Raw genomic sequence first — 24,036 nt, forward strand, 5'->3', positions numbered from 1 at the left:
CTCACAGCCCTGGGGTGTCCTACAAGGGTGATGGCCCCGTGCTCATCGCTGCCGCCCCATCCTGCGCCCCGGGGGGGTGCGGTGGGGCCGTGGTGCTGCTCACCCGATCCCGGGGGCTGACCTGCGCCACCAGATCGGGTTCCTGGCCCCTGGGGATCGCCTTACGCCGGTGCCCATCTATAATTCAGCGGCAGCAGCGGGATGCAGCGGGTGAGCAAGCACGGCCGGCAGCCCCGGGAGGACGGCCCCATGGAGAACGGCGTGGGGCAGGAGCCGGGGGGTCCCGAGCCGCCCCCAGCCCCGCGGCCCCCCCGTGTCCGCCCCCGCCTGGTGTTTCGCACCCAGCTGGCCCACGGCAGCCCCACGGGCCGCATCGAGGGCTTCACCAACGTCAAGGAGCTCTACGGCAAAATCGCCGAGGTCTTCAGCATCTCGCCCACCGAGGTGAGGTGGTGTGGGGGGGGGTGTGTGTGTGTTGGGGGGGGTGCTGGCACTGCCAGTGTCCCCAGCCGTGGTGACACTGGGGTGCCGGTGGCAGATCCTCTTCTGCACGCTGAACACGCACAAAGTGGACATGCAGAAGCTGCTGGGGGGGCAGATCGGCCTGGAGGACTTCATCTTCGCCCACGTCCGGGGGGAGACGAAGGAGGTGGAGGTGACCAAGACTGAGGACGCGCTGGGGCTCACCATCACGGACAACGGGGCTGGCTACGCCTTCATCAAGGTGAGGGAGTGTTGGGGGGGGGCTGAGGGGGGGGTCTCTGCATCTACCCTGACCCCGGGGGTCCCCCTCTGCATGGTGCATTTTGGGGGCTCCCTGGCTGACCCCATTGCTAAAGGAAATCGGTGCAAGGAGGCGTGGGATGGGGGCTGTGTCTGTCTGTCCTCCCGATGTCCCCCTCCCATTGGTGTCACCGTGTCCCCCCCCCCAGCGGATCAAGGAGGGGAGCATCATCAACCGCATCCAGGCGGTGTGCGTGGGCGACAGCATCGAGGCCATCAACGACCACACCATCGTGGGCTGCCGGCACTACGAGGTGGCCCGCATGCTGCGGGAGCTGCCCCGCGCTCAGCCCTTCACCCTGCGCCTGGTGCAGCCCAAAAAGGCCTTTGGTGAGCGGGGAGGGGGGGCTGCTCTGCCTGGGGACCCCCGGGAAGGGGCATCCAGCCCCCTCCTGCAATGCGCACAGGCCGTGCGCTCACCCCATGGTCCCGTGGGTTGTGGCACCCAGAGCAGGGTGCTGGGCTCCTGCAGCCTCCCTCAGGATCCACCCCACTGTTGGGCACCCGTGTGCACCCCTACAAGCACCCCACACCCTTGCAACCCCCCCCCCAGGGCTGCGGGCACCCCTGCGATCACCCCACCTCAGGGTGCACCCCCACACCTGCCCGTGCGCCCCAAACTGCCCCTATGATCACGCTGAGTCCTCTGCATGCCCTGCTCTGGGCACCCATGGGCACACCGTACCCATGTGCATCCCTGATGGGCACCCATGGGTGTCCTTGGCCACACACGGGGCCCTCCTGGTGTGTCCCCTGGGCTGTTTGGGTACCCTTGGCTGGCCACCCTTGGGTGTTCTTGGTCACCCTTGGCTGTCCATCACCGATGTTCTTGGTTATCTTTGGCTGCCCCTCCTTTATTATCCCTGCCCCTCCACCCCCGGGCACCCTCCCTGCCCCTCGCCCCCACCCCGGGGTGCAGACATGATCGGGCAGAGGACGCGGAGCAGCAGCAAGTGCCCCGCTGAGGGCAGAGTGGCCAGCGGGAAGGAGACGCTGCGACTGCGGGCACAGGGCCCGGCCACGCTGCAGGAGGGGGTAAGGCACCCCCAGACCCATGGGCAGGCACCGTGCTGGGCTGGGGGGGGTGGATGTGCCCCCCTTTGGGTGCCCCCTGCACTGGGTGCCCCCCGCTCCCACCCACAGCCCAGCGCCACGGAGGAAGAAGCCGCCCGCCGCGTGGACGACCTGCTGGAGAGCTACATGGGCATCCGTGACAGCGAGCTGGGTGAGCCCCCCGTGCCCTCCCACCCCCCAATTTGCCCCCCCCCTTGGTGCTAATCCCCCCTTTCTCCCCGCAGCCGCCACCATGGTGGAGATGGCGAAGCAGAGCCCTGGCACCACCGCACTCGCCCACGGCCTGGACTCGGTGCTGGGGGAATTTGCCTTTCCCCCGGAGTTTGTGGCTGAGGTGTGGGCGGCTGTCTGCAGCACTGGGGGGGCGCAGGAGTAGCCGGGGGGGGGGGCAGTTCCCCCTGCCCAGGTCTCTGCTCTGCGTCCCCCCTGTGCCACCGCCCTGTGTGAGGCTGGCGGTGGCGCTGGGGGTCCCCATCCTGTGACCGTGTGAGCGCTGCCGTGCGCCCACCCCGGGCTGGGGGGGGCTGCAGAGCCCACCCCCCACCCATGGGTGCGAGCCCCCCCCTCTGGGTGCCAGCCCCCCCTCTCAACAGGACCTGAGCACCCACAGCAGAGCCCGGAGGAGCAGGGCTGGGGGCACCCAGCGGGCACGGAGAGCTGCACAAGCTGCGCTTTATTGGGGAGGGGTCACACGGGGGGGTGTGGGGGGAGCACCCCCATGCCTCCCACCCCCCTTACCCCACCGGGCACCGCATCCCCCGGCCTCATGGTGCCCGGCATGGAGAGCACTAATCAATAAACCACTGCACCCTGGCTGTGTGCGCCCACCTCCCGCGGCCGGGGCGGGGGTCCTGCTCACCCCCATCCCTGTTTCCCCAAAATTACATCAAAATTACATCCCCCCCCCCCAAAAAAAAAAAAAAAATTACTGCAGCCGGGCCTCCTGGGCGAGCTTGCGGCGCAGCGAGGGGTTGAGGACGGGGTAGAGGGAGAGCAGGGAGGGCCGGGCGCGCAGCCCCGGGTGCACGCGCTGCAGCACGGCGCGGCGGAACAGGATATAGACCCAGGGGTCCAGGATCTGGTTCCAGGTGACCATGCGGATGTAGATGAGCAGCAGCTTCTGCGTCTCCGTGGGCAGCGTCCGGGCGCGCTCCCCGGCCGGCAGCTGCTGCAGGATGGTCTGGATGATGAAGATCTGGGGGGGGGAGAGGGGAGGCGTGAGATGACCCCAGGGGCTCCCCACTGCTCCCTGTAGGGTTTGGGGCAGGACCTGGGGGTCCCGCGTTGGGCACCTGTGGTTTTGGGCACCCGGTGGGCCTGCAAGGATGGGGAGGGGGAGGGCTGTGGGGTTGCACTGAGGTTGAGGTCCCCAGGTGGAGAGATGGGGGGGGGGCACGTCCAGACACAGGGTCTCTCCAGAAGGGACGTGGGGGGGACACCAAGGGCTGGGGACTCCTCTTAGGGCATGGGGGGGGACACCAAGATCGAGGGGCTTCACCAGGAGAAGGGGCACACCAAGAGCTGGGGCCCTGCTGTGGGTGATGGGGGGGGGACACCAGGACCTCACCAGGAGGGACACGAGGGGACAGCTCCCAGGGCCACACCACGAGGGACAAGCAGGGGGGCACCAAAACCTCGCGGCCTCACCAGGAGGGACACGGGGGCACCAGGCTGGACGTGGGGAGCACACTGAGACCTGGCCCACCCCCCCAATCCCCCCCGCCCCCCGAGAGGGCCACGCCACCAGCCAGGGCCTCACCAGCAGCGGCATCCAGCAGATGGTGGCGATGATCATGATGCCCACCAGCTGCACCATCATCTCCACCTCGCTGTCCCGCCGCCGCTGCACGGACTCGCGGTCGTGGTAGACGCGGCAGAGCGTGACCACGCTGACCGTGTTGAAGATGAAGGAGAGCACCACGGAGAAGATGCCCAGCAGGGCGAAGAGCAGGCAGAAAACGGCGTTGCCGGTGTCGGGCAGGAGGGTGAGGAAGCACCAGGAGCCGGGGTACTGCAGCGTGTAGCGGCCCAGCCCCAGCACCGGCAGCAGCCCCAGCAGGCAGGAGAAGCCCCAAACCATCCCCACGATGGACCAGGCGCGGCGCTTGGAGATGCTGGTGGAGCGGGAGAAGGGGTGGTTGATGCCGAAGAACCTCTCGCCGGCCATGGTGGCGCCCAGCAGCAGCGGGCACTGCCCGAAGAAAACCATGGAGAAGCCGAGGAAGTTGCAGAGGTGGCAGCCGGGGTCCACCTCGGCCCAGTCGAACTTGATGAAGTGGTAGGGGATGATGACCGAGGCCGTCACCAGCAGCCCCATGAAGTCCGTGACCACCAGCCCGCAGAGGAAGACGAGGAAGGAGGAGCGGGAGCGGCTGGTGAGCTTGCGGGAGGAGCTGAGCAGGACGTAGAGGGCGAAGAGGTTGGAGCAGAGCCCGATGAGGCCGAAGGCGGTGGAGAACCAGGGCGAGGCGATGGCTTTCCTCTGCGTCTCGTTGAGGCTGCTGCTGAGGTTCACCACCCCGAAGCAGGTGTCCGGCCGGGCAGCCAGGCTCCCGTTGGGGAACTCCGCGTCCCCCCACCCCATCCTCATCCTTCTGGCTTCAGGCGCCCCCCAGGCTCAGCTCCATAGCACGTCCTGCCCCCAGCTCCCAGCGCCGGCTCCGATCCCACGTGGCTCTATGGGGACAAAAGCAGTTTTAGGGACAGTTCCCCCCCATAGCCAAGCCCCCTGCCACCCACCCAGAGCCCAGGGATGTGGGGTGCCCCATGGGACGCTGTGGTGGGTGCTGCCTAGCCCCAGCCCCGCAGCTGGCCGGGATTAACCGTCCCCGGCCGCGAGCCACGGGGCCAGCAGCCACCAGGCCCTAATCCCCTCGTGCTCGTTGTTTGGAGACGCGTGCTGCTGCCAGCTGGGCTCCCTGACGGCTCCATCCCGTGCTGGGGTGTCCCAGCCAGACCCCCCCCAAAGAGCCACCATGGGCACAGGGCTGGGTGGCTGTGCCTGGGACGGATCCTGACCATGGGCAGGGGCACTGCCAGCGCTCAGCACCACCAGGAACCTTGCGAAACCCCTGCCCCAGCCTCACGTTCCTGCAGCGGGGTGGGGAAACTGAGGCCCTCATGAGGCGGGGGCTCTGTGCACCCTCCGGTGCTCCCAGGGCCAGCGTGGTCATGGTCACCGTATCCGTCCCCAGGGGTCCCCAGCCCCACAGCACCCAGGCGGGCGCCCTCCCTGCTGCACCCCAGCTGTGTGCCGGGCACGGGGCCAGCTCCGCGTGCCGAGCCGGGATCAGGGATGCGGCCGCATCCTCCACGCCCGCCGTGGGGCTGGAGCAGGATTAGTTTAAAAGCTTCTCCCCCCTCCCTGCGCCCGTGGCCGCCTGCCCCCGTGGCGCTCGCTCGACCGCAGATGGGACCTTCGCGCCCGGGGACACGCGGCGCACGCGGCACCCACAGGGGGGTCACCCCACGACCCTGGGTGTCCCCCTGACCCCAGCACATCCACCCGCAGGTGTGGGGGATGCAGCCAGGTCTCGTGTTCCCCCGTCCTGTCTGCCGGAGCTGTTGGCCCGGTGGTGGCAGGGGGACAGGGGACAGCGCGCTGCCCTGGGGGCCTGCTGGGCTCCGGCCTCTGTCCGGGGAGCATCTGGCAGCTCCCACCACCGCTAATTAGCGCAGCCTGTTTGTACGGGGTGATCCGGGACAGGGTGGAGCCACTTCCAGAGAAAGCAGAGACACAGCTGGACCCGACCCCAGCCGGAGGGACGTGGGGACTGAGCCCATTCCTCAGGACGGGGATGTCCCCGCCACCCCCCTGCCCTGTCCCCACCCGGCACCACCTCCCCCTGCCCGGCCGCCCCTCGGGACCAGGGCACTGCTGTGGCCACTGGAGCTGCCCCCATGGCTGCAATCCCGTCACCCCCTCATGCACGGTGCCACCGCCACCTGCCCCATCCCCGGCTCTAACCTCAAGCTGATCCCAACCAGCGGCGGCAGCTCCGGCACCCGCCTGCCCAGGGAGCCCGGCTCCACGTCAGCCGCTCGGCGCCCCGACCCGCCGCCCCCTTCTTGGCCCTCGGAGGCAAGGCCCGGCTGCGCCGCGCTGATCCCGGGGCTGGGATGGGGCCAGGGATTGCAACACGCGGCGTGGGGCGGGCGGTGGGGCTGGGGGTGCCGAGTGGCACCGGCACGGCACGGCAGCACCACCACCAGCTCCGCTGCCGTCCCCTGGGGAGGACGCTGGGGTGGTGGCGGTGTCGTGACCCTGTCCCCATCCCCGACCCCGTCCCCGTCGCCATGTGGGGCTGCTGGCAGCGCATGGCGGTGACTCACTGCTGAAGGGTGAGGACGGCCCCAGCTTTTTCCATGAGACAAGAGTGAAAACTTGCCGCTGTTTGTTTGCTCCTGGCCCGGAGGGACCGCAGCAGTAGCCCCAAAGGTGTTGGTCCCCTTGGGACTGATGTCAGGCCCCGGTGGGATGGGGCCGTGTCCCGCGCTCCTGGCCCTGGTGAACTCATCCTGGCCCCACGGTGCTGCCGGCTGCTGTGCCAAACCACCTGCCCTGCCCCACGCAGCCTCGGCACTGCCAGAGCCCAGCAGCTCCCCCCCGAGCCGTGCCTCAGTTTCCCCATTGCTGCCTGCAGGGAGGTTTGGGGGGAGCCCTTGGCCGTGTCCCCGCTGCTGTCCCTCCCGCTAACGAGAGCGCCCAGCCCTGGCAGCACTGCAGGAGGAATTCAGTCGCTTGGTAGGACAGGGGCTGGGTGGGCACCAGCACCATGAAGCACAAAGCCAGGCTGGTGGCGTGCTGCGGGGGGGCTGCAGGGCCCCCGGGTGTGTGCAGGGTAACGTTGTCCTGCGGTTTTGTGGCCACGGGATGTGCTGAGTGGCTCTGCAGGGCACCCACAGCCCCAGCACAGCAGGATCCGAACCCACCCCAAGTGGAAGGATGCGAGCCCATCACGCCCTGTGGCCGGCCACAACCCCAATACCGCCAGATCTGACCCCGGAAAAGTGCCAGGACCCGACCCCATCCTGCGGCAGCCTCCACCACGGGGCGGCAGCAATGCCAGCCCCAGCAGCCGGTGCCACCCCGCACGGGGCCGGGCAGCACTTAGAGGGAATCAAATATTAAAGAGCGCCCATTTAGAGCCAGCAGGGCTGTCACCGAGCCGAACCCCGGCAGCCCCGGCTGCTCTGCAGAGCGAAGCAGAGGCACTTACGGGAAGGGACTCAGGAGCGGGGCAGAGGCTCCTCACTTGGGGCCATCTCCCCCCATCCGGGGCGGCCGTCGCACGGGGAGGCGCCTGTGGAGGAGACACCCTGAGTCCGCGCCCCGGCCCCACTTTAGGGGGTGCTGGAGCCAGCAGGAGCCCCAGCGGGGAGATCCTGGGACAAAATCCCGGAGGAGAGGAGCCGGCTCCTAAATGGGCTGCTGCAGGCTGCGCTGGCAGCCCTGGCGCGGGCACTAATGGGGTTTCTGGCGCCGCGGGAGCCCCTGGGCCGGCGTTTCGCCAGGGATGCGCCGCGTCTTGCCCGGCCTCTGCCGCTTCCTGCCCTCGCCACTTCTGAGGGCAGTGAGGAAAAGGCGTCACCGACAGCACGGGGGGACGCAGAGGGGTCCCGCTGCTGCCCCAGCTCACCGCTCCCATGGGTGCTGGGCAGGGTTGGGGATGGGGGCGGGCAGGGCAGGGGGCATCCTGCGGGCACATTGGCAGCGAGTTCCCAAAGCAGGGCCCGGCAGATGGGAGCACGTCCCCGGGCTGAAGGCGCTGCAGCAGCAGGGGGCTGGGATGGGATCATGGTGGGGGGGCAGGAGGCGAGGGAGAGCACTGCGACCCCTGGGCTCTGCCCCGCTGGGAGCTGCAGGGTCCCTGCTGCGGGTGTTTGCCTTTGTCCCGTGTGTGTCCCATCCCTCTCTGCTGGCTGGACCCCTCCAGGGATGGCCCAAACTGTCCCCAGCCCGATGTCCCCCGCAGGTGGTCCCACGGGACACGGTTGGGCTCGGCCGTCCCTGCCAGGGCTGGACGTGACCCCAAGGCAGCTGCCCCCGGGCCGCTGCTCCCTGGGCAGATCGGCTCAAGGACATCGGCCGAGACGGGAAATGCATCGGCCACGTCATGGGGATGGGGACCTGGCGGGGCTCCAGGGGCCCTCCCCGGACCCACAGCCATCAAAGCGACCCGCTGCCGGGGGCGCCTGGAGCGGGGACTTCCCGGGGGGCTGTCCGGGAAGGGGACGGCCACGGGGAGTGGGGACACAACCGGCGGCAGCCCCAGCAGGGCACCTGTCCCTGTCCCTGTCCCTGTCCCTGTCCCTGTCCCTGTCCCTGTCCCTGTCCCTGTCCCCATCCCTGTCCCCGTCCTGTCCCACAGCAGAGGTCCCCAGCTGCAGGTCCCCAACCTGCTCGGACCCAGGGCTGCCGGGGTTTTGTCGCTGTCCCCTGGGGATGCTGAGCACGGTCCCTGTCCCATCTCGCTCCCAACCTGTCCCTGGGAGCAGGGCAGGGGGTGGCAGCTCCCCGGCCACCCTCGGGAGCACGAGCTGGGGGCCGGGTGGTGTGGGGAGCCCCCCCCCCAGCATCGCACGGGTGTCAAAGCCCCCCCCTGCCCCGTCCCGTCCCTCAGCACCTCCACCCAGTGACAAACTCGGCGGTGGCAGCAGGGGGGGGGTGGCAGGAGGCAGCGCTGCCCGGCCCCTCGCGGGGTCTTCCCAGGCGGTGCCGTGGGGGGGTGTGGGGGCACCGCTCCCCCCCCGGCACATCCAGCCCCGCTGTGTGTGTAGGGCAGCCCTGATCCGCCCCGTGCAGCCCCCCCGGTCTGTCCCCGGTCTGTGCAGCCACCTCAGCCCCTCCATCACCCACCCCCGCCCCCCCCCCCGTCCGTCCCAGCCCCTCGGCTGAAGCCCCCCGCTCTGCCCCCCCCGGCCCCTCCGCCCACCCCCTCCGTGTGCTCTCTTTGTCCGATCCCCCCCCCCTCCGTCCCGCACCCCCGCGACCCCTCCACGGCCCCTTTCCGCCCCCCCCCCCGCCTCGGGGCCGCTCCCGGGGCAGGCGGAGGGGGGTTGGACGCCCCCAGCCCGGCCCCCCCAGCGCCCCCGGGCCCTACCTCGAGGCGATGCGCGGGGGCTGGCGGGGGGGGCTCGGTTCAGCTCAGCCCGGCTCCGTTCATCCCCGCACGGCTCCGTTCAGCCCCGCTCGGCTCAGCACGGCCCCGCGGGGGAAGGGCCGGGCTTGGAGCCCCCCCCCTCCTCCTGCCCCTTCCCCTCCCCCTGCCCCGCCCCGGCCCGAGCCCCCCCCCCCCAGCCCCGAATGGAGCCGGACCCGGCACCGCTGCCCCCCCCCCCTCCAAGCACCCACGCGTGTCCCCGCGCCCCCCAACCCCGCTCCCCCCGGCCCTGCCCCGGGGCCGCCCCCGCTGCGCCCCCCGCAGCATCCCCGGTGCTGAGTCAGGGGGGGCTGAGCCCGGCCCGGCCCCCACGCGTGGGACACGGACACGCGTGGACGTGGCCACGGCCTCGCCTGTCCCCACTGCACCCCCGGTCCCCCCGAGCTGCCACCGCCGAGGGGCCACCGGTGCCACCCCCGGGAAATGGGGAGGCTGCGGGATGGATGGGGAGGGGACGGGTTTTTGGGTGTCCCCTGCGTGTCCCACATCAGCCCAGCCACCAGGGTGTCCCCACACCCCAGGGGTTTGTCTGGGCGCAGTGTCCCCACGCTGTCCCAAACCTGAGGCCGTGTCGTGGCAGGAGGGGACGCGACCCCCCCCCTCCCCTGTCCCCCTGTGCCCACCCAGCCCCCGTGTGCCACCGGGGAGCTCCTCGCAGCGGTGTCTCCGTCCTGCGCCAATGCCAGCGAGTGACACGGGAGTGTCCCTCGTGCCCACGGTGCTGTCACAGCCCCAGAGCCACGCTGTGTGACCCCCACAGCCCGTGCGGGGCGCAGAGGATGTGGGCAGGGGGTGCGGAGGGTGGGGAGCCTCCGGGTGCTGCAGCCACCCCCTGCTGCTGGTTTTGGGAGCAGGAGTTTGGCCCCCACAAAGCCAATATGGGGCTTCACCGCGGCGCACGACGAGGCAGAGGCGGGCGGTCAGCTCTCCTCAAATACAGGAGGGGTGGGGAAGAGCGCTGAGAACTGCCAGGGCAGCGAAAAGCCCTGGGGGTCAGCTGGACCCGGCCCCTGGAGGGGCTGCGGTGGCTCTGGCAGTGCCCAGGAGGGGACGCGGTGACAATTTGGGGGCAGCCAGAGCAGGATGGAGCTTTTCCCCCCACCCCAATGCTCACTCAGGCACCAGCCCTGTCCCGCTCCCCCCAGGCTCCCAGGTTGCTCCAGGACCAGCACGGGGCTGTCAGGACTCCGTGTCACCTCAGGGGACATCCAGTGGCAGCAGGAGACCTCAGAACGGCCCCCCCGTGTCTGTGTCCCCCCCGTGTCTGTGTCCGTGACGGAGAGCGCAGGGGCTGTGCCGGGCGGTTAAGCACAGAGGCCACCTAACTGCTGGTTTTGCTTCTTTTTTTTTTTTTTTTTTCTACTTTTTTTTTTCTCCTTTCTGCTCTGAACCCATCTGTCCCGGCCTTCACACGCTTCCTGTGCTGACCTCAGGATCTCAACACCCCCCCGCCAAGCGGCCGCTCCACGGCTTTAAATAACGCACAGGAAGGAGAGGCCGTGGGGACACGTCCCGGCGCTGCCGCCGGACGGGGGATATCCGGCAGGCTGGGGACACGCGGGGCTGAGGTGGTCGGGGTCCGTCCCCCCCCAGTCCTGGGGGCAGACTGGGCTCCTGGCACGCCTGGTGCCTGTGGGACGCTCCTGAAAATGAGTTCCCACAGGGCTGGATCCTGCCAGCAGTGCCAAGAGAAGCAGGATGGGGTGAGCTACGGGGGGAATCGCCAGCTGCGAGGCAAAACCCAAGGCCAAGAAGCCCCCGCCTGGTCCCCATGAAGGCCCCGCGAGCCCCATCTCAGCCCTGGGGTACCAGGGAGTGCGTCTGCCCGGGGCAGTAAGCACCACTCAGGGACAGGGGGAGGGACCGTGTGCCACAGAAACCAGATTTTCCCCTGTAAGGAGATGTCCTGGTCACATCTCACACCCCGCTCCTCCTCCCCGCCGGAGGCTGACGCCTTGTGGCCACCAAACCCTTTCATCCTGCAGCCAGGGTCGAGGGAGGTGGCGGTGCTCCCAGGCCGGGGCAGCAGGATGCCAGGCAGGGGAAGGCCAGAAACGGGGCCTGTGGGGGCGGCGCAGGGCCGAGGGAATTCGGCAGCGGTGGGACCGTGGGCAAGGGGCTGTGCTCACAGAGCAAAGGGCACCACGGCTCCAGCTGGGGAACGTCACGGCTGGACAGGTCTGGCACGAGCAAGGGAAGGGCGTGGGGCTGGAAGAGGCGATGGGAACCCACAGGGTGGAGAGCATCTGGGGCTAGGGGCACAGACAGCCCCCACCACTGCACAGCCCCAGGGGAGCTCCCAGTGCTGGCCCAGGAGGATACTGGCTGCTGGCAGCGTACAGCACAGCCCCAGGGGACACAGGGGCATGGGGTGCTCAGGCAAGGGAGGCCACGGCTTAAACAACCCCAATTTATTTGTGTCAAAGTCTCAGGGTCCCTCGGGATAAAAGGCATGAGGAAAATGGTCAAGAGGCAGCGCTGGGCCAAGCATCGGGCAGGTCCATGGGACAGCGCATGTGGGACAAGGGGACAAGCCCCCTGCCCACCCTCTGTGCTGGCGGGGAGAGCAGCCCCTCATCTGCGGTAACGGTAGCGCTTGAAGTGGAACCAGAGCTGGAAGATGCCGTTGGCAAACTGGCAGCGAAAGCCGTGGCGGTGGGAATACTCCCACTCCCGGTTGACGATCTTGAAGGCGATGTCCTCGTAGGGCGGCCCGGCGTGGAAGCGCAGGATGGCAAAGTCCTTGTTGTCCTGGCAGGCCTCCAGGAAGTATTCGGGCGTAGAGCGCTTGTCGATGAGGTCGGGGTAGAAGATGTTGAACTTGTAGCCCTGCACGATCTTGGGCGGGGGGTTGTCGAAGTCATAGTGGGTCTGGTTGTATTTGTTCCACTCGAAGCCCGTGTGCACCCGGTTGAAGAAGCGAGGCTTGCGGGGCCGGTACTTGTCAGCCCAGAGGTAAGCCTTGCCCGTGAGGGGCATTTCCACGCTGAACTGCGCCTCGTCCGCGCCCATGCCCTCCTTGGCCTTCCTGAAGAAGATGTCGTCGGTGCTCTCGGTGGCATCGCCTGCAGGGAGGAGAGGTGAGGGCTGGCCCCGCAGCGCCGAGCGGGCCCGGGGTGCGCTGGATGTGGAGACCTGGTGGGTGCTGGGAAACTCATCCAAAATACCCTCACCACTTGTCTGCAGCTTGAGTGGTGCGTTGGGGAGAGGGAGGGAGCTGATTTGGGCACCCACAGGGAACGCCAGCAGTCCGGGCTGCGTCCCCCTTCAGTACCCGGTGGATCCCTCTGCGAGGCCAGCTCTGGGTGCATGCTCCAGCCCCAGCATTTATCCTTTTCCAAGAGGAGCATCCCCCCCCTCCAGCCCTGCACCCCTGGGCACGCATGTGCCCCCCGTGCCAGGCCAGGCCACGAGGCCATCGGGGCTCCTACCTGTGACCTGGAGCTGCTGGCGCAGCAGCAGCAGGCGGTGCATGTCCTCCTCGGCCTCCAGCACGTGCGCGTCGAAGGGCAGCTCGTTGGGGCCCAGCAGCCGGGGGCTGTACTTCCCCGCGTCGTAGTCGTCCAGGCTCTGCTGGATCAGGTCCTCCTCCATCAACACGGCTTCTCCCTCTGCCTCTCCTTTGACCTCTGCATCCTGCTCAGCCTCTGGCTCTGAGGACGGCCCCGGCTGTACCACAAGGCTCTCCTCCGGGTCCAGCCTGCAGGGAAGACAACGGGGGATGGAGACGGTGCCCTTGGCTCCCCGAGGTTTGTCTGTGGACAGGTGGGAGCACGAGGCTGCACCTTCTGCCCTGGGTGCCCGAGGGGGAGGCTGAGGGCTGTGGTCCCCAAGGAGGGGGCTGCATACCTGTCGCTGGGGGAGACCGGCTCCCGCTTGATGATGGGGAAGAGCGGCTCGCTCTCCACGCCCTGCTCCTGCTTCAGCTTGTACAGCTTCTGCCGCAGCACGTCCTGGTGCCGCTCCCGCAGCCTGCGAGGGGGAGACGAGCCATCAGGTCACACCTGCATGCCCATGGCTGGGACACACACCACTCCAGCCTGAAATTTGTTTTTTTACAGTTCTGGGCTGAATAACCCTCCAGTCAGCTTCCCCCCGAGGATCTCACCTTAAACATCGCCTTTTGAGAAGGGACTGATCGTCCAGCCCTTCTTCCCACTTGGAAGAAGCAACAGCTTGGAAAAGGCATAATATCCCCACACCGTGACCATGGGTTTGGGCCTCCCCAGCTCTGCTCATGGCAGCTCTGCGCTGTCCCCTTCCACACCCTTGGCCCGGGACCGTCCCTGCTCTCACCTGGCCCGAGCCATGTAGGCCTTCAGCTGCTGCAGCAGGCTCTCCCAGTATCCGATGTCAAGGTTGGGCCCTCCTGCCCGGATCTTGCTCTCGATGCCCTGGTACAGCACCTGCAGCTGGTTGTAGGTCTTCCCCTTGAACACGGACTGCACGTCCGAGCTGACGGAGGCGTTGACGCCGTCCCGCCGCTCCCCTGCACAGGCAGGCAAGGGCGACTGGTCAGCCTCTGAGTGTTCAGGCTCTCAGGCGCTCCTGGGCTTCACCGAACAGCTGGAGCCCGGCAGGGCACGGCTGCCACATCCACAGCCTCCATCCATCACATCCTCCAGCAGCAATTCGAGAGCCTCTGCAAGCCTGAGAGCCTGCGGCAGACCCCACGCCGTTCATTACCCACTGTCCTCACTCCCCCCAACATCCACGCCAGGCTCTGGCCTCCTGCTTACCTGGGCCTCCTTTCCCAGAGGCCTCCAGCTTGCGGAGCTTGGCTATTTCATCCTCCGTGATGATGGTCATGTCCCTCCAGAAGTCCACGTTCTTGCCTTGCTCCAGCTCCATGTAAACCTGCAGGCAGGGGACAGGAGACATCAGGCACCCGCTCCGTGTCACGGCCTGAGCTCAGCCACAGGCAGGGCGCAGAGGCCACAGAGAGGTACCTGAATGTCCTCCACCAGATCCTCCATGTCGGAGACGGTCAGGCCGTTCAGGAAGGTGTAGGGCTCGTGCATTTCCACAGCCAGATCGTCATCCTCCGCACTGATGTACTTGGCCAGGAGGTCGATGGGTTTCGCCCTCCCGTCCCGAATCCGGATCTTAGACCTGGGTGAGAGGGGAGGCACAGTGAGCGGTGCCTGCAGACCTCTGCTCCCCACCAGCCTGACCCCACGAAGCTGCCCACCCACCGCAGCTTGGCCTGCTGCAGGTGGAAGTTGTCCTCCTGCTCCTCCCAGGTTTTGAAGTGTTCCGCCTCCTTCTCCCGCTGCAGCATCTCCAGCTCCTGCTCACGCATCGCCTTCTCCCTCTCTCGCTCCAGGCGCAGCTGCTTCACCTGCTCAGGGACAGAGCGAGACATGAGGCTGCCAGCACCCTACAGGACACCACCATAACCACACTCACTGAGCTGCCTCAGCCCCCACAATCATCCCGGAGAGCCAGGAGCTCTGCGCCAGGAGAGCCAGAACCAGAGCCAGCTGCCCACTGCTCCCTGCCAAACCTTCGGAGGACAGGGGACATGGGCACGACCGTGCTGCACTGCAGTGACCTGGCATTTGTCTTCACCAGCGCCTCCTGAGCTGGACTCAGCCCCAAGGAGAAAATCTCACCCCCGAACAGAAGTCAGCATAGCGTGGCACCCACGTCTTATAGCCATGGGCTCCCCCAGAGAGATCAAGGGAACTTTCAGGATGGGCTGGGAGCAGCTGGGAGAACTGGGCTGTCCATGGGGACCTGTGAGGGGGTTTCTGCTCCCACCTTCTGCAGCTCCAGACGGTTGTCCTCCTGGATTCGTTTGTTCCTCTCCTTCAGGTCCTTCTCATCCAGGTGGCTGATCCCCTTTTTCTCCAGCGCCTGAAACAGAGTGGCCAAGAGGGGCCATGAAATGAAGCAGCCTCTACAGCCTCTCAACTGGCAACAAACACCACATCCACCCATTTCTGCTGCTCTAATGGGCTCTCATCCTGTCAAGACTCCCGACTCCCTCAAATCCTACTCCTGCAGGTTCTCAGCAAAACCCAGGCTCACCCAGGATGTCCACCCCACCTGGTGAGCAGCAACACAAGCAAGGAACACTCCCCAGCTCTCAGCTCCCAAGCAGCCTCTCCTGTACCCTGACCCATCTCCTCATCCCACAGCCCTGACTACAAACATTGGTCTTCACAATAACAGACGTGAAGCCCTGCAGAGCTTTTCAAGAACACGCAGCTGCTGCCCTAGATGACAGCACTGCTCTCATGTGGCTCCTTGTAGTGTTTCAGAGATTCCCACCTCAAGCAAAGTCCCTCCTGACACCCCACTGCTCTGTGGACCCCCCATGGCAGCCACAGGAACACAACCTCCTGTGTGCCAACGTGCAGAGCAGCCTCTTGTGACACAGAGGTGTGGACTGGGCGCTCACCTTGCTCCAGATGAAAGTGCCCAGCAGGTTGTTGTCCCCAAAGGGATTGTCGGTGTTGGTGTAACCCATGTACTCCTCTCCCCACCCCATCTTCTCCCGCTTTTTCCTCTCCTTGGCCTCCTTCTTAGCCAGCCGTCGAGCCCGTTTCTCCTCAGGGGTCTCCAAGGCCTTCATGAGCGCAGCCTGCTTCTTCTTCTCCTCCTTCATCCTCAAGCGCTCCTGAAGGCTCAGCTGCTGCCCCGACTCCTCCCGGCCGCGGGAACGCGGTGGGGAGGGAGAGCTGACTGAGGACACGGAGGACTTGGAGCCATCTCTTCTCCTCCGCCTCTCCCTGCTCCGGGCTCGCCTCTTGTCTCGCTCTCGCTCAGAGCCCGAGCTGGAGGAGCGACCCTGGGACCGCGAGCGGTGTTTCTTCTGGCTTTTATGGTGCTGGTCCCTGCTTTTGCTTTTCTTCTTCCATTTGTGTCTCTCATCCTCAGAGTCCGAGCTGCGGGAGGGGGGAAGCCACATTTCAGTTGACGATCGCAGGCTCTGTGCGGACGCCGTGCCCCAGGAGGGGAGCGCGCTGCCCCACCACGGGCAGGGCACGGCCTGTCCCGAGCCAACAGCGGGGCCGAGAAAACCCAAACCAAACAGGCTCCGAGCCCGGTACTCGCTCCCCGCTCCCACAAAGGCTCCGTGCCCTCCCCGGGGGCCTCCCCTGTGGCCTCCCAGGCCCGGCTGGGCCCGGCGGAGCCCCCGAGCTGGCTGTGTCCGGTGGGAGGCCGCTGGGGGCCGCGGTAACAGCCCCGAGCCCCGGCCGCACCGAGCCGGGCTCCCTCCGGGCCCGGCCGCAGCCAGGCCCCGCTCCCCGCCTGCCCCGGGACAAGGCCGCACCGGGCCCAGTCCCCGGCGCAAGGCCCGGGCCTGGTTCCCCCCCAGCAGGCCCCGGTTCCTCCCGCACGGCCCGGTCCCGGTCCCGGTCCCCGACACGTCCCGGCCCTCCCCCAGCAAGGCCCGGCCGCCCCGGGCCCGGTTCCCCCCCGCTCACCCCGAGCTCTGCTCCCGGTGGCGGCGCCCCCCGCTCCGGCTCCGGCTGCGGCGCCTCCGCCTCTCCCCGCTCCCGGAGCGCTCCCGGTCCCGGTCCCGGTCCCGATCCCGATCCCGATCCCGATCCCGGTCCCGGTCCCTGTCCCGACGCCGCCGGCCGGGGCTGCGCGACCCGGAGCCCATCGGCCCCGCTCCCGGCTGGGCGCAGGCGGCCCCGGGCAGCTCCAGCCGCGAGGCCTCGGTGCCAGGCCCGGCCCACGGGAGGGGCGGGCCCGCGATCGGGGTTTGGTTTATTTATTTATTTATTTACCTGTTTATTTATTTATTTCCCTCCCCCCCCCTTTTTTTTTTCTCGCTTTTTTTCCCCCAAAATGCCCTCGCGGGGCGGGGCGCGGCAGTGAGGGCGCTGAGACGAGGCAGAGCTGTGCACAGCACACACAGAAACGCTTTATCACAGAGCCGAGGACAGAAAGCATCAACTTACACTTCTCTGGAAAAGGGCTCCCCGAGAGGAGGAAACGAAAAAAAAAACAAAACAAAACAAAAAAAACCAACAGAACGAGCAAAAGAAAAAAGCGCTCATGACGTAACCTTTCCCCCCCCCAAAAAAAAATAATAAAGAAGAGAGCCATGACAACACCCCCGGTCGGCATCCCATTTCGGCCCCCCCTAATTACATACATTCATTACACGGTGCACGCACGGAGCGGACGTGGGAAATGAGCGGGAGCACGAGCATCCGATAGAGGAGACCCGGGGCTGATGGAGACAGCAACAGAGAGAAAATCAGACACGAGCCAGGGCCTGGGGGCCGCGGCTTTTGTCCGGCTGGGCGAGAGCTGGAGGTGACGCTGAGCGGGGAGCGGAGGGTGCTGGGCAGGGCCATGGCACATTTCGGGAGCCCAGCGGGCACCGAGGGTGACCCAGGCCCTGCCACAGCGGTGCCAGCCTCGTGCCCGGAGCCAACGTGCGACCCCAGGCACCAAGGAGGTGGCGGTGGCTGAAAGCAGAAACAGCCCTGGAGCCCTCGAGTCCTGCGCCCGAGGAGCAGCAGGAGATGCGGTGCCTTTTTTGAGATGTAGGGGTACGCTGGTGACAGCACGAGGCAGCGATCTGGGGCACTAGAGAAAGCCCTAGCAAAAACACACAGGACCCGCTCCGCAGGTGAGCTGGGCACAGCTGAGATGCTCAGGCCAAGGAGGGGCAAGGGCTCTCCTCCCCAAAGAAGGGCTGAGGATCTTCCCCAAGGGCAAGACCCAGTCCTTCCCTTCCTCCGACTCTGCTATGCCCTGCAAAGGCAGCACTGACAAGGCGTGGGAAGTGCCCCCCAGTGCTCCCCCACTGCAGTGGGCAGGAATAGCACAGAGAGGTGGGTAAGGAGCAAGCTTTGAACCCCAGCGTGCTGTAGCCTTGTGAAAGCTCAGCTGCTCTCCAGCACAGACACTTGGGCAGGAGATGACAGCAAGAAGTGTGCATGGGCCTGGCAAGGAGTAGTTTCCATTTGGGATCAGCATCTCCCTAAAAGAGGGCTCCTTTTTCCCCACTCACGTTGACAAAGTTGCTCCCATCCCTTTGCTCTCATCTTTTACAGACCTGCTCGCTCCAAAGGGTTCAGCATTGTAGGATTGCACACAGAAGGATTGTCTCAAAAAGCCTGGACACCTGAAGAACGACAACAGCTGGAATGAACGTGCTGCAAAAGGAGATTTGGGCTTCCCCATATCCTCCGGGACCAAGCTAGCTTGAGCCTGCAAAGTTCATTCACCGGGATACTCTATGAAGGTTGGGCTCAGACGCTTCCTGCACAGAGGCAAAGCAGCTTTAGAGACCCCTGAAATGCAGGGAAGGAAAGAAGTCCTGATTTCAGTGATGCCTGAACCATCTTTACCAAGATGCTTGATTTTTGTTGGTGGGCAAGGCCTGCTGCAGCTAACCCCAGGAGGTGCCCGTGCAGCTGGGGCTCGGCTGAGCCCAGCCTCCCGGCTCCCTCCCGGGGCTGCGTTCCCCAGCGCAGCGCCCGAGAGCGACACCTGAAGATGCAGAAGGGACACGGGAACCTCCAGCCTCTCCAAGTGCAGCATCGGGCTTCTGGAGGAAACAAAGGCTGAATTTCCAGCATTTTGCAGCCTCACGCTTTCAGCCCAGAGGCACGTTAGTCTGTAGGTATTGCACTACTCCCGGTTCCCCTCTGCCCAACTACTGAGCCCCCCGCAGCGCCGAGCACGCAGCCTGCAGCACCCCCCCGGGCTGGCACAGGGACATGGGGTGGGTTGGGAGCTGTTCCCCAGCCTACTGAAGGGGCTGTCATGGAGCGATGCCACGAGCTGGATGAACAAGCTGTCAAGTAGCGACTGAAAGGGGAGAATGTCTTGAAAGACTTTTGATAGATTATTTGGTAAATACATGGATACATCTAACGGCAGCAGCTTGCAAGACCCCCAGCCTGCACTCCGAGAGCAGCACACCGTACAGCCTTCAGCATCTGCAGGCATGGGGTGAAGTTTGGGTCCCGTACTTCTAGGCAAGAAACAATGTCAATTCACAAAGATCCTCGCCAACTTCATCGCCTCGCAGAGGGGAAGAGCTTCCCACCAGCCTGGTTCCCTTCTGGGACCTGAATTAACCAGTCCTGAGTGCTGCTGCGAAGACAGATGGAAAGGGACAGAGCCCCAGAAGGAGGGTTCCTCTTCTACACTCCTCTACAAGGAATCCCAGGGACAGCTGAAGATTGTGATGAGAATAAAGAGATTTTGACCCCCTCTCTTGGCATGTGAAGCACACAAACAAGACCTGTCTCCTCCTTGTCTAAAGGGTTCCATTTCTTCTCTCTGGGAGAGGATGGGACTGCTGGAGTTCAAGATGCTACGGTGTCCTGCTGACAGGAGGACGAGCCTAAACCGAGCACTGCCAAGTGACACCGAATCTTGTCTTGGCTACAGCGTGCAGCCCTCAAAGAGCAAACTATCCGTGTCTCAGACATCCGAAGCAGCCATTTCCAACAGCAGACATTGCCACAGGCAACGTCCGAGTCACCCAGCTGTGTGTCCAACAGAGTCCGTGCACACAACACCGCCCGGCGCACCCGGGTGCTGGAGCCAGGTGCCTGGTTTCTGCCTCCAGCAGGCGCGGACGTGCACGCAGCTCCCTGACTGCCCTGAGGTACGGAGGATACGTGTGAACCCAGTGTCCGCGACCCCCGAGTCACTGGCGGTCGGATACACCCGTGAGCATGCGAGGTGCTAAGTGGCTCCAGTGGGATGCGGGGTCCGGGCGAGCCACGCCGGGGCTGGCAGAGCGGGGACGGTCCCTGGAGGAGGTGCCCAGTCCTCATCTGTCCATGCCTGGCGCGGCCGGCGGGACGAAGCGTGGGCTCCCAAGCACAGAGGGACGGGGTGACAGCAGTGTGAAGGTGAAGGCTGAAGCCGTTGCGACGTCCAGAGAGCCGAGGTGACCACGTCAGCGTTGCCAGGAATCGCTTGCTTCCCCCGCACAGTGTCACAGATCTAGAGAAGTCACTAGCGATTTTTGAATCCGAGTGAATTGGCATGGCTACTTTGGACTACTGGAACGTGGGAGCAATTCTACTCGATGGCCTTTAATACATGGCATTTACATAGCACCTTTCATCCCAGGCTTTAAGTGCTTTAACGAAGTGGGAGCTGCACACCCATCAGCACAGGGGAACCGAGGCACAGAGTGGTTAAGTGACTTGCCTTAGGTCACTCGGCAAAACCGTGGCAGAGCCTGGACAGCCTCACACCTCCCGACTCCATCAGTTGGTCAGACCACGCTGCTGCCTCAAGGGAAGCCCACTCCGGTCCCTGCCCTCCCCAGCAACGTGCTCCTACCAATTAATTCTCCAGTGAGGTCTCACCCTCCTTTCTGATGCACAAATATATGACAACCCAAAAAAAAAAAAAAAAGAAAAAAAAAAAGTGCAGTAAACTAAATGTTTAAAAAAGCACATTTGTGCTGTCTCTGTGCAAAGATAAAAGAAATAAATACATGATTAAAAAATTAAAAAGGTTCACAGTATTACACATGGATAGGTAGCTACGGTAGTGCACATCTGGAAAACACTGTGTTACTACCCAGGATTCTCTACACCCAGCTGGATGTCTCCGTTGGGAGCTGCGGGTGAGTGGGTGGTTTCTTTGCTGCCCACATCTGGGAGAAGTAGAAATAGACGGTTATAGTTTTGCTCCTTTCTGAAATGCAGTGCCCGGGATCCTGCAGTGCAGCAATACTGGTGTCGGCAAGCTCTTCCCCATCCCACTGGAACGGCTGCATCAACGAAAAGGGAACACATCGACCTGCAGAGGGAATCGCTGCTCTCTGGGGCTTCTGTGTCTGCATAGAGATTACTGCAAGAGGCAGAGAAAAGAGAATCAACACCCGTGCACCCGCCCTGCATCTGGTCTGAGCCCAGCCAAATCCCCAGAGCCACAACGAGCACCAAGAGGGCAGCTTGCTTCTTTTGCATCCCAGTAACAACACCACGTCTGGAGAACTTCAGACCCCCGAGCTTTCACTGCACTCAACCCCTGCCGAGCCGAAGGGGTCTCTGCCAGCGCAGCAGCCCTCACCTGCTGCCAGAGCTGAGCCGAGCTGCGGCAGGGCTCCGCCGCGGCCATGCAAGAGCCCCATGCTGCACAGAGGCCACAGCAGCTCCCCCGGCAAGGCCAGCTTGCAGAGGGAGCGCAAGGTCCGACCTTGACCCACCGGGCACCCAGCACGTGCTTCTTGTACACTTACTGTATCGCTCTCCTCATCGGAGACAGAGTGGAGCTGAGCGCTATAGTGGAGCGGGGAGTAAACCCAACTCCTCTCGTCTGTCGGCTGCCAGAGTGGCCAGAGACGGCGGGGAGAATGCAAGGAGAGCAGCAGCAGAGCAGGGAGCAAAGGAGAGAAGAGGAAAAAATAAAAGGAGAAAATAAAAGAGTAGGAAACAATACAGTAAGAACAGCTGTCCGCCTGGAGGGAGAGAACCGAGCTCAGTGCTGGGTCTCAGCAGAGGAGCCTTCCTCAGCCTCGGTACCTACCTGCTCCCTGCCTTCTGGGACATGGGACAACCTCTCCTCGTGCAGGGACAGATCTGAGAGCTTTGGGAGTGCCAGGGAAGCCTCAGCTCCCTGCCACAGCATCACCCTGACCCCAGAGAAACCAGGAGACACGGCAAGCGACTTACCTAGGGGCAGGGACAGAGCTCCTGGTTCCTGCTACCCACTCTCAGCTCCCAAACCCCATTTTCTGAGCCCCAGGCGTGCTACAAATTGGCATCTCGAGTGTCCAGGAGGGCTTTTACAGTGGAACCTGACCTGGTTTGCCGTGCCTTCCCCCTTCCCTGCAGGCCAAGCAAGGCAGCAGACGGGCGGGTTGGATCATGGTGGGTGGTGGGCACAGAAAGGAACCAGATAGTTCCCACTGAGAGCCTTGGAGACAGCAGAGAGGTGATGAGAACGGGCACAACAAAGGAGGCAAAACACAACTGGATCTGGGGAATAATGTGGGGGAAGGGGGCGTGTGTGGTGGGAGCCGGTTAGCGCAGCTCTGGGCACCGGTGTGACAAAACGCTTCTGCTTCTGACTCGGCACAGAAATCCTGGCAGGCTCAAGGGCTGGTGACTCCTGGGGGACCCACCTGCACTGCAAAGTGGCTCTGCTGGCTCCAGAGGTGCCCCCATATCAGGGGGTGGAAGCTGGCCCCATGGCCCAGCCTGGGCTTGCAGAGGAAGAGAAATGGGACTGGGTGCTTGAAAGAAGCCTGGGGGGGTCCCGGCCTGGGAACCAAGCGGAACAGTGTACGGTGTGCAAGAAACTACAAGAAGCTAGAGCAGCTTTGAAGCACTGGGCTCCGCATGCTGGACCCCATCAATAATTGCAGCTGCATTAGCAGAGACCGCTGGGAGGAAGGAAGGAAGAGAAAACCTTGCCTGGAGCTTTTTGCAGGGCTCTGCTGAAGGCGCAGCAACGTTCAACGCTGCACCAAGTCTGCCCCACATCCTGTTTTTCACCCATCCTGACCCAACCACATGCTCCAGCCAGCCCCTTTCCGAGCCTTCTGGGAGTCCAGACGCATGCAGGGAGCTGCAAACCCAGCGGGGAGATAAAAAAATTAAAAAAAAAATAAAAAGTAGGAGCATCCGGCGCTCGGCATTAACCCTGCTGGTGCTGGGCCAGCCGAACCCAGCGTGGGGGCAGGAAAAGCTGCCGGGAGGAGCTGGCTGCCTGCTTGCCCACACTGTGCAGCACTTCTCAGTGCCCTCAGCCAAGCTCAGGAGCATGCCCCTGCCTCCCCGTGCACCCTGCCTGATGCCTGCTCCCCTGCCTGGCTCCGAGGTGGCAGGCGCTGTGCCAACCACGCTATGCAAACCCTTGTGCCGAGGCCCTGACAGTGCTGGCATTACCCTCTGAGGAAGACAGCAGCTCTCACACACCCTGAGAAAGGGAATGCCAAAACCCAGAGCAAGCCCTAAACACTGAACTGCCTCGCTGCGCCTTCTGGAAGGGAAAGGGAAACTCCCACAGCTCAGAGACCTGCTTGAGGAGGGAGCCCATGAGCGATGCCAGCAAGGACTGAGAGCAGAAACCATCCCTGATCCATCAGTAACTCAAACTCCTTTGGTTTTATGAGTGCTCCGCCTCCCAGCCACCAGAAATAAGACTGGCCACAGGCCTAAGAGGTCAAAACTGGCTTAACAGCAGCTCCAGAGCATCTCAACAGGCTTTTTGGAACCCAGTCTGGCTTCCTGAGCCAAGGGAGCTGTGCCTGATGTCACCTACAAATGCTCAGGTGCCTTCACCCTTCTAGCCAGTGCCTGCAGGTTTGTCCAAGGGCCGGGTGATGCTGTGGCCCATCCCATGCCAGGAGCCATGCCCTTGGCCTGCAGAAAAGCAGGGCAGAGTCTTCATTTCTGTAAGATCCTACAGAAATCCATTTCTGCAGTTCTGATCTGCCTCCCCGGTTTCTACTGAGCTGGTTCCTAGCAGCCACAGAGGACAGAGCTACAGCATCCAGGGAAAATGGAGCTGCTGGACCCAGCGTTTCAAAGCTGCAGCTCTGCTCCCCTATGTGCTAGCACGTTCACTTACAGTCCCAGAGGAAAGCGAGGTGGTGCGGAGTCTGCGCTGTCGGGGAGAGTAAATCCAGTACCTCCCATCTGTGAACTGGATGGCCCCAGGGCAAGTGAGGTGAGAAAGGAAACAGAGGAAAAAAAGATGATGTGAAGGACAGGATGAAAGAGAAAGCAAAAGAAACCCACAACACCAACAAACAAAGCAAAACAACAAACAAAGAAACAACAACAAAAAAGAGAACAAGGGGTTGTGCAACTCCAGGGCTGAACGGATCAGCGGGCAGGGAAGCCGTGCGTGGGAAGAGCGGTGCCCGTGCCCGGGACAGTCTCTGCGCCTTTATTCCCCTGAGAGTGAGCAGGAGGATAAAGCACTCTCCTTTCGGCAGCAGATTTCCAAAGAACAGACCCCAGTCCCCTGGGACTCGACAAATCGTTCTCTGTCCGTCGCAACCCCCCGACACCGCTCCTGGGGCAGCCCTGTGGGAGCAGCTGCGGGCTCAGCCCTG

General features: G+C 64.3%; 4 protein-coding genes across 11 annotated transcripts in view; 1 reads left to right on the plus strand and 3 right to left on the minus strand.

Annotated features, from left to right (window-relative positions):
• The first annotated feature begins 48 nt into the window (after window positions 1-48).
• On the plus strand, window positions 49-2,473 carry GIPC3 (GIPC PDZ domain containing family member 3). Of its 2 annotated transcripts, XM_068661408.1 has the most exons (6): window positions 49-444; window positions 539-724; window positions 933-1,113; window positions 1,703-1,818; window positions 1,927-2,008; window positions 2,082-2,473. In XM_068661408.1, exons 1-6 carry the CDS (start codon window positions 202-204, stop codon window positions 2,231-2,233), a joined length of 960 nt encoding a protein of 319 aa, XP_068517509.1. In that variant the 5' UTR covers window positions 49-201; the 3' UTR covers window positions 2,234-2,473. The 2 variants fall into 2 exon arrangements, with proteins under 2 accessions (XP_068517509.1, XP_068517508.1); XM_068661407.1 differs by having other exon boundaries at window positions 1,703-2,008.
• A 42-nt stretch (window positions 2,474-2,515) lies between these two features.
• Window positions 2,516-9,131, minus strand: TBXA2R (thromboxane A2 receptor). 3 transcript variants are annotated; one of them, XM_068661403.1, is made up of 4 exons: window positions 8,961-9,118; window positions 7,077-7,160; window positions 3,617-4,533; window positions 2,516-3,052 (listed from the first exon to the last, which is right to left on the minus strand). In XM_068661403.1, exons 3-4 carry the CDS (start codon window positions 4,445-4,447, stop codon window positions 2,783-2,785), a joined length of 1,101 nt encoding a protein of 366 aa, XP_068517504.1. In that variant the 5' UTR covers window positions 4,448-4,533; window positions 7,077-7,160; window positions 8,961-9,118; the 3' UTR covers window positions 2,516-2,782. The 3 variants fall into 3 exon arrangements, with proteins under 3 accessions (XP_068517504.1, XP_068517505.1, XP_068517506.1); XM_068661404.1 differs by lacking the exon at window positions 7,077-7,160 and having other exon boundaries at window positions 8,961-9,131; XM_068661405.1 differs by lacking the exons at window positions 7,077-7,160; window positions 8,961-9,118 and adding an exon at window positions 5,825-5,983.
• Window positions 9,132-11,416: 2,285 nt separating this feature from the next.
• Window positions 11,417-16,728, minus strand: CACTIN (cactin, spliceosome C complex subunit). The gene is made up of 10 exons (XM_068661849.1): window positions 16,457-16,728; window positions 15,427-15,913; window positions 14,784-14,879; window positions 14,216-14,361; window positions 13,970-14,132; window positions 13,760-13,877; window positions 13,317-13,509; window positions 12,870-12,992; window positions 12,452-12,720; window positions 11,417-12,085 (listed from the first exon to the last, which is right to left on the minus strand). Exons 1-10 carry the CDS (start codon window positions 16,636-16,638, stop codon window positions 11,595-11,597), a joined length of 2,268 nt encoding a protein of 755 aa, XP_068517950.1. The 5' UTR covers window positions 16,639-16,728; the 3' UTR covers window positions 11,417-11,594.
• Window positions 16,729-18,824: 2,096 nt separating this feature from the next.
• The window catches only part of PIP5K1C (phosphatidylinositol-4-phosphate 5-kinase type 1 gamma), a 40,544-nt gene continuing 35,332 nt past the window's right edge, over window positions 18,825-24,036 (minus strand). For 2 of the 5 annotated variants that reach the window (XM_068661852.1, XM_068661851.1), the window contains exons 17-19: window positions 23,547-23,621; window positions 21,211-21,294; window positions 18,825-20,819 (exon numbers count right to left, since the gene is read on the minus strand). In XM_068661852.1, the coding sequence (XP_068517953.1) occupies window positions 20,817-20,819; window positions 21,211-21,294; window positions 23,547-23,621 (162 nt within the window). In that variant the 3' untranslated portion in view covers window positions 18,825-20,816. Of the gene's footprint in view, window positions 20,820-21,210; window positions 21,295-23,543; window positions 23,622-24,036 lie in introns of those variants that run through there. The other 3 variants (XM_068661853.1, XM_068661855.1, XM_068661854.1) reach the window with 3 other exon arrangements.

This window comes from Anas acuta, chromosome 26 (assembly GCF_963932015.1).
Source record: "Anas acuta chromosome 26, bAnaAcu1.1, whole genome shotgun sequence".
In the NCBI taxonomy this organism is placed as follows: domain Eukaryota; kingdom Metazoa; phylum Chordata; class Aves; order Anseriformes; family Anatidae; genus Anas; species Anas acuta.

Coding starts and splice junctions, on each gene's coding strand:
- CACTIN (XM_068661849.1), bottom strand. CDS start 16,638: ATGGGCTCCGGGTCGCGCAGCCCCGGCCGGCGGCGTCGGGACAGGGAC. Junction 14,880..15,426: donor GCACTTTCATCTGGAGCAAG/GTGAGCGCCCAG, acceptor ACTCTGTTTCAG/GCGCTGGAGAAAAAGGGGAT. Junction 12,993..13,316: donor GCCTACATGGCTCGGGCCAG/GTGAGAGCAGGG, acceptor TCCCCCTCGCAG/GCTGCGGGAGCGGCACCAGG.
- GIPC3 (XM_068661407.1), top strand. CDS start 202: ATGCAGCGGGTGAGCAAGCACGGCCGGCAGCCCCGGGAGGACGGCCCC. Junction 725..932: donor CTGGCTACGCCTTCATCAAG/GTGAGGGAGTGT, acceptor CCCCCCCCCCAG/CGGATCAAGGAGGGGAGCAT. Junction 2,009..2,081: donor CATCCGTGACAGCGAGCTGG/GTGAGCCCCCCG, acceptor TTCTCCCCGCAG/CCGCCACCATGGTGGAGATG.
- TBXA2R (XM_068661404.1), bottom strand. CDS start 4,447: ATGAGGATGGGGTGGGGGGACGCGGAGTTCCCCAACGGGAGCCTGGCT. Junction 3,053..3,616: donor TCTGCTGGATGCCGCTGCTG/GTGAGGCCCTGG, acceptor TCCCCCCCCCAG/ATCTTCATCATCCAGACCAT.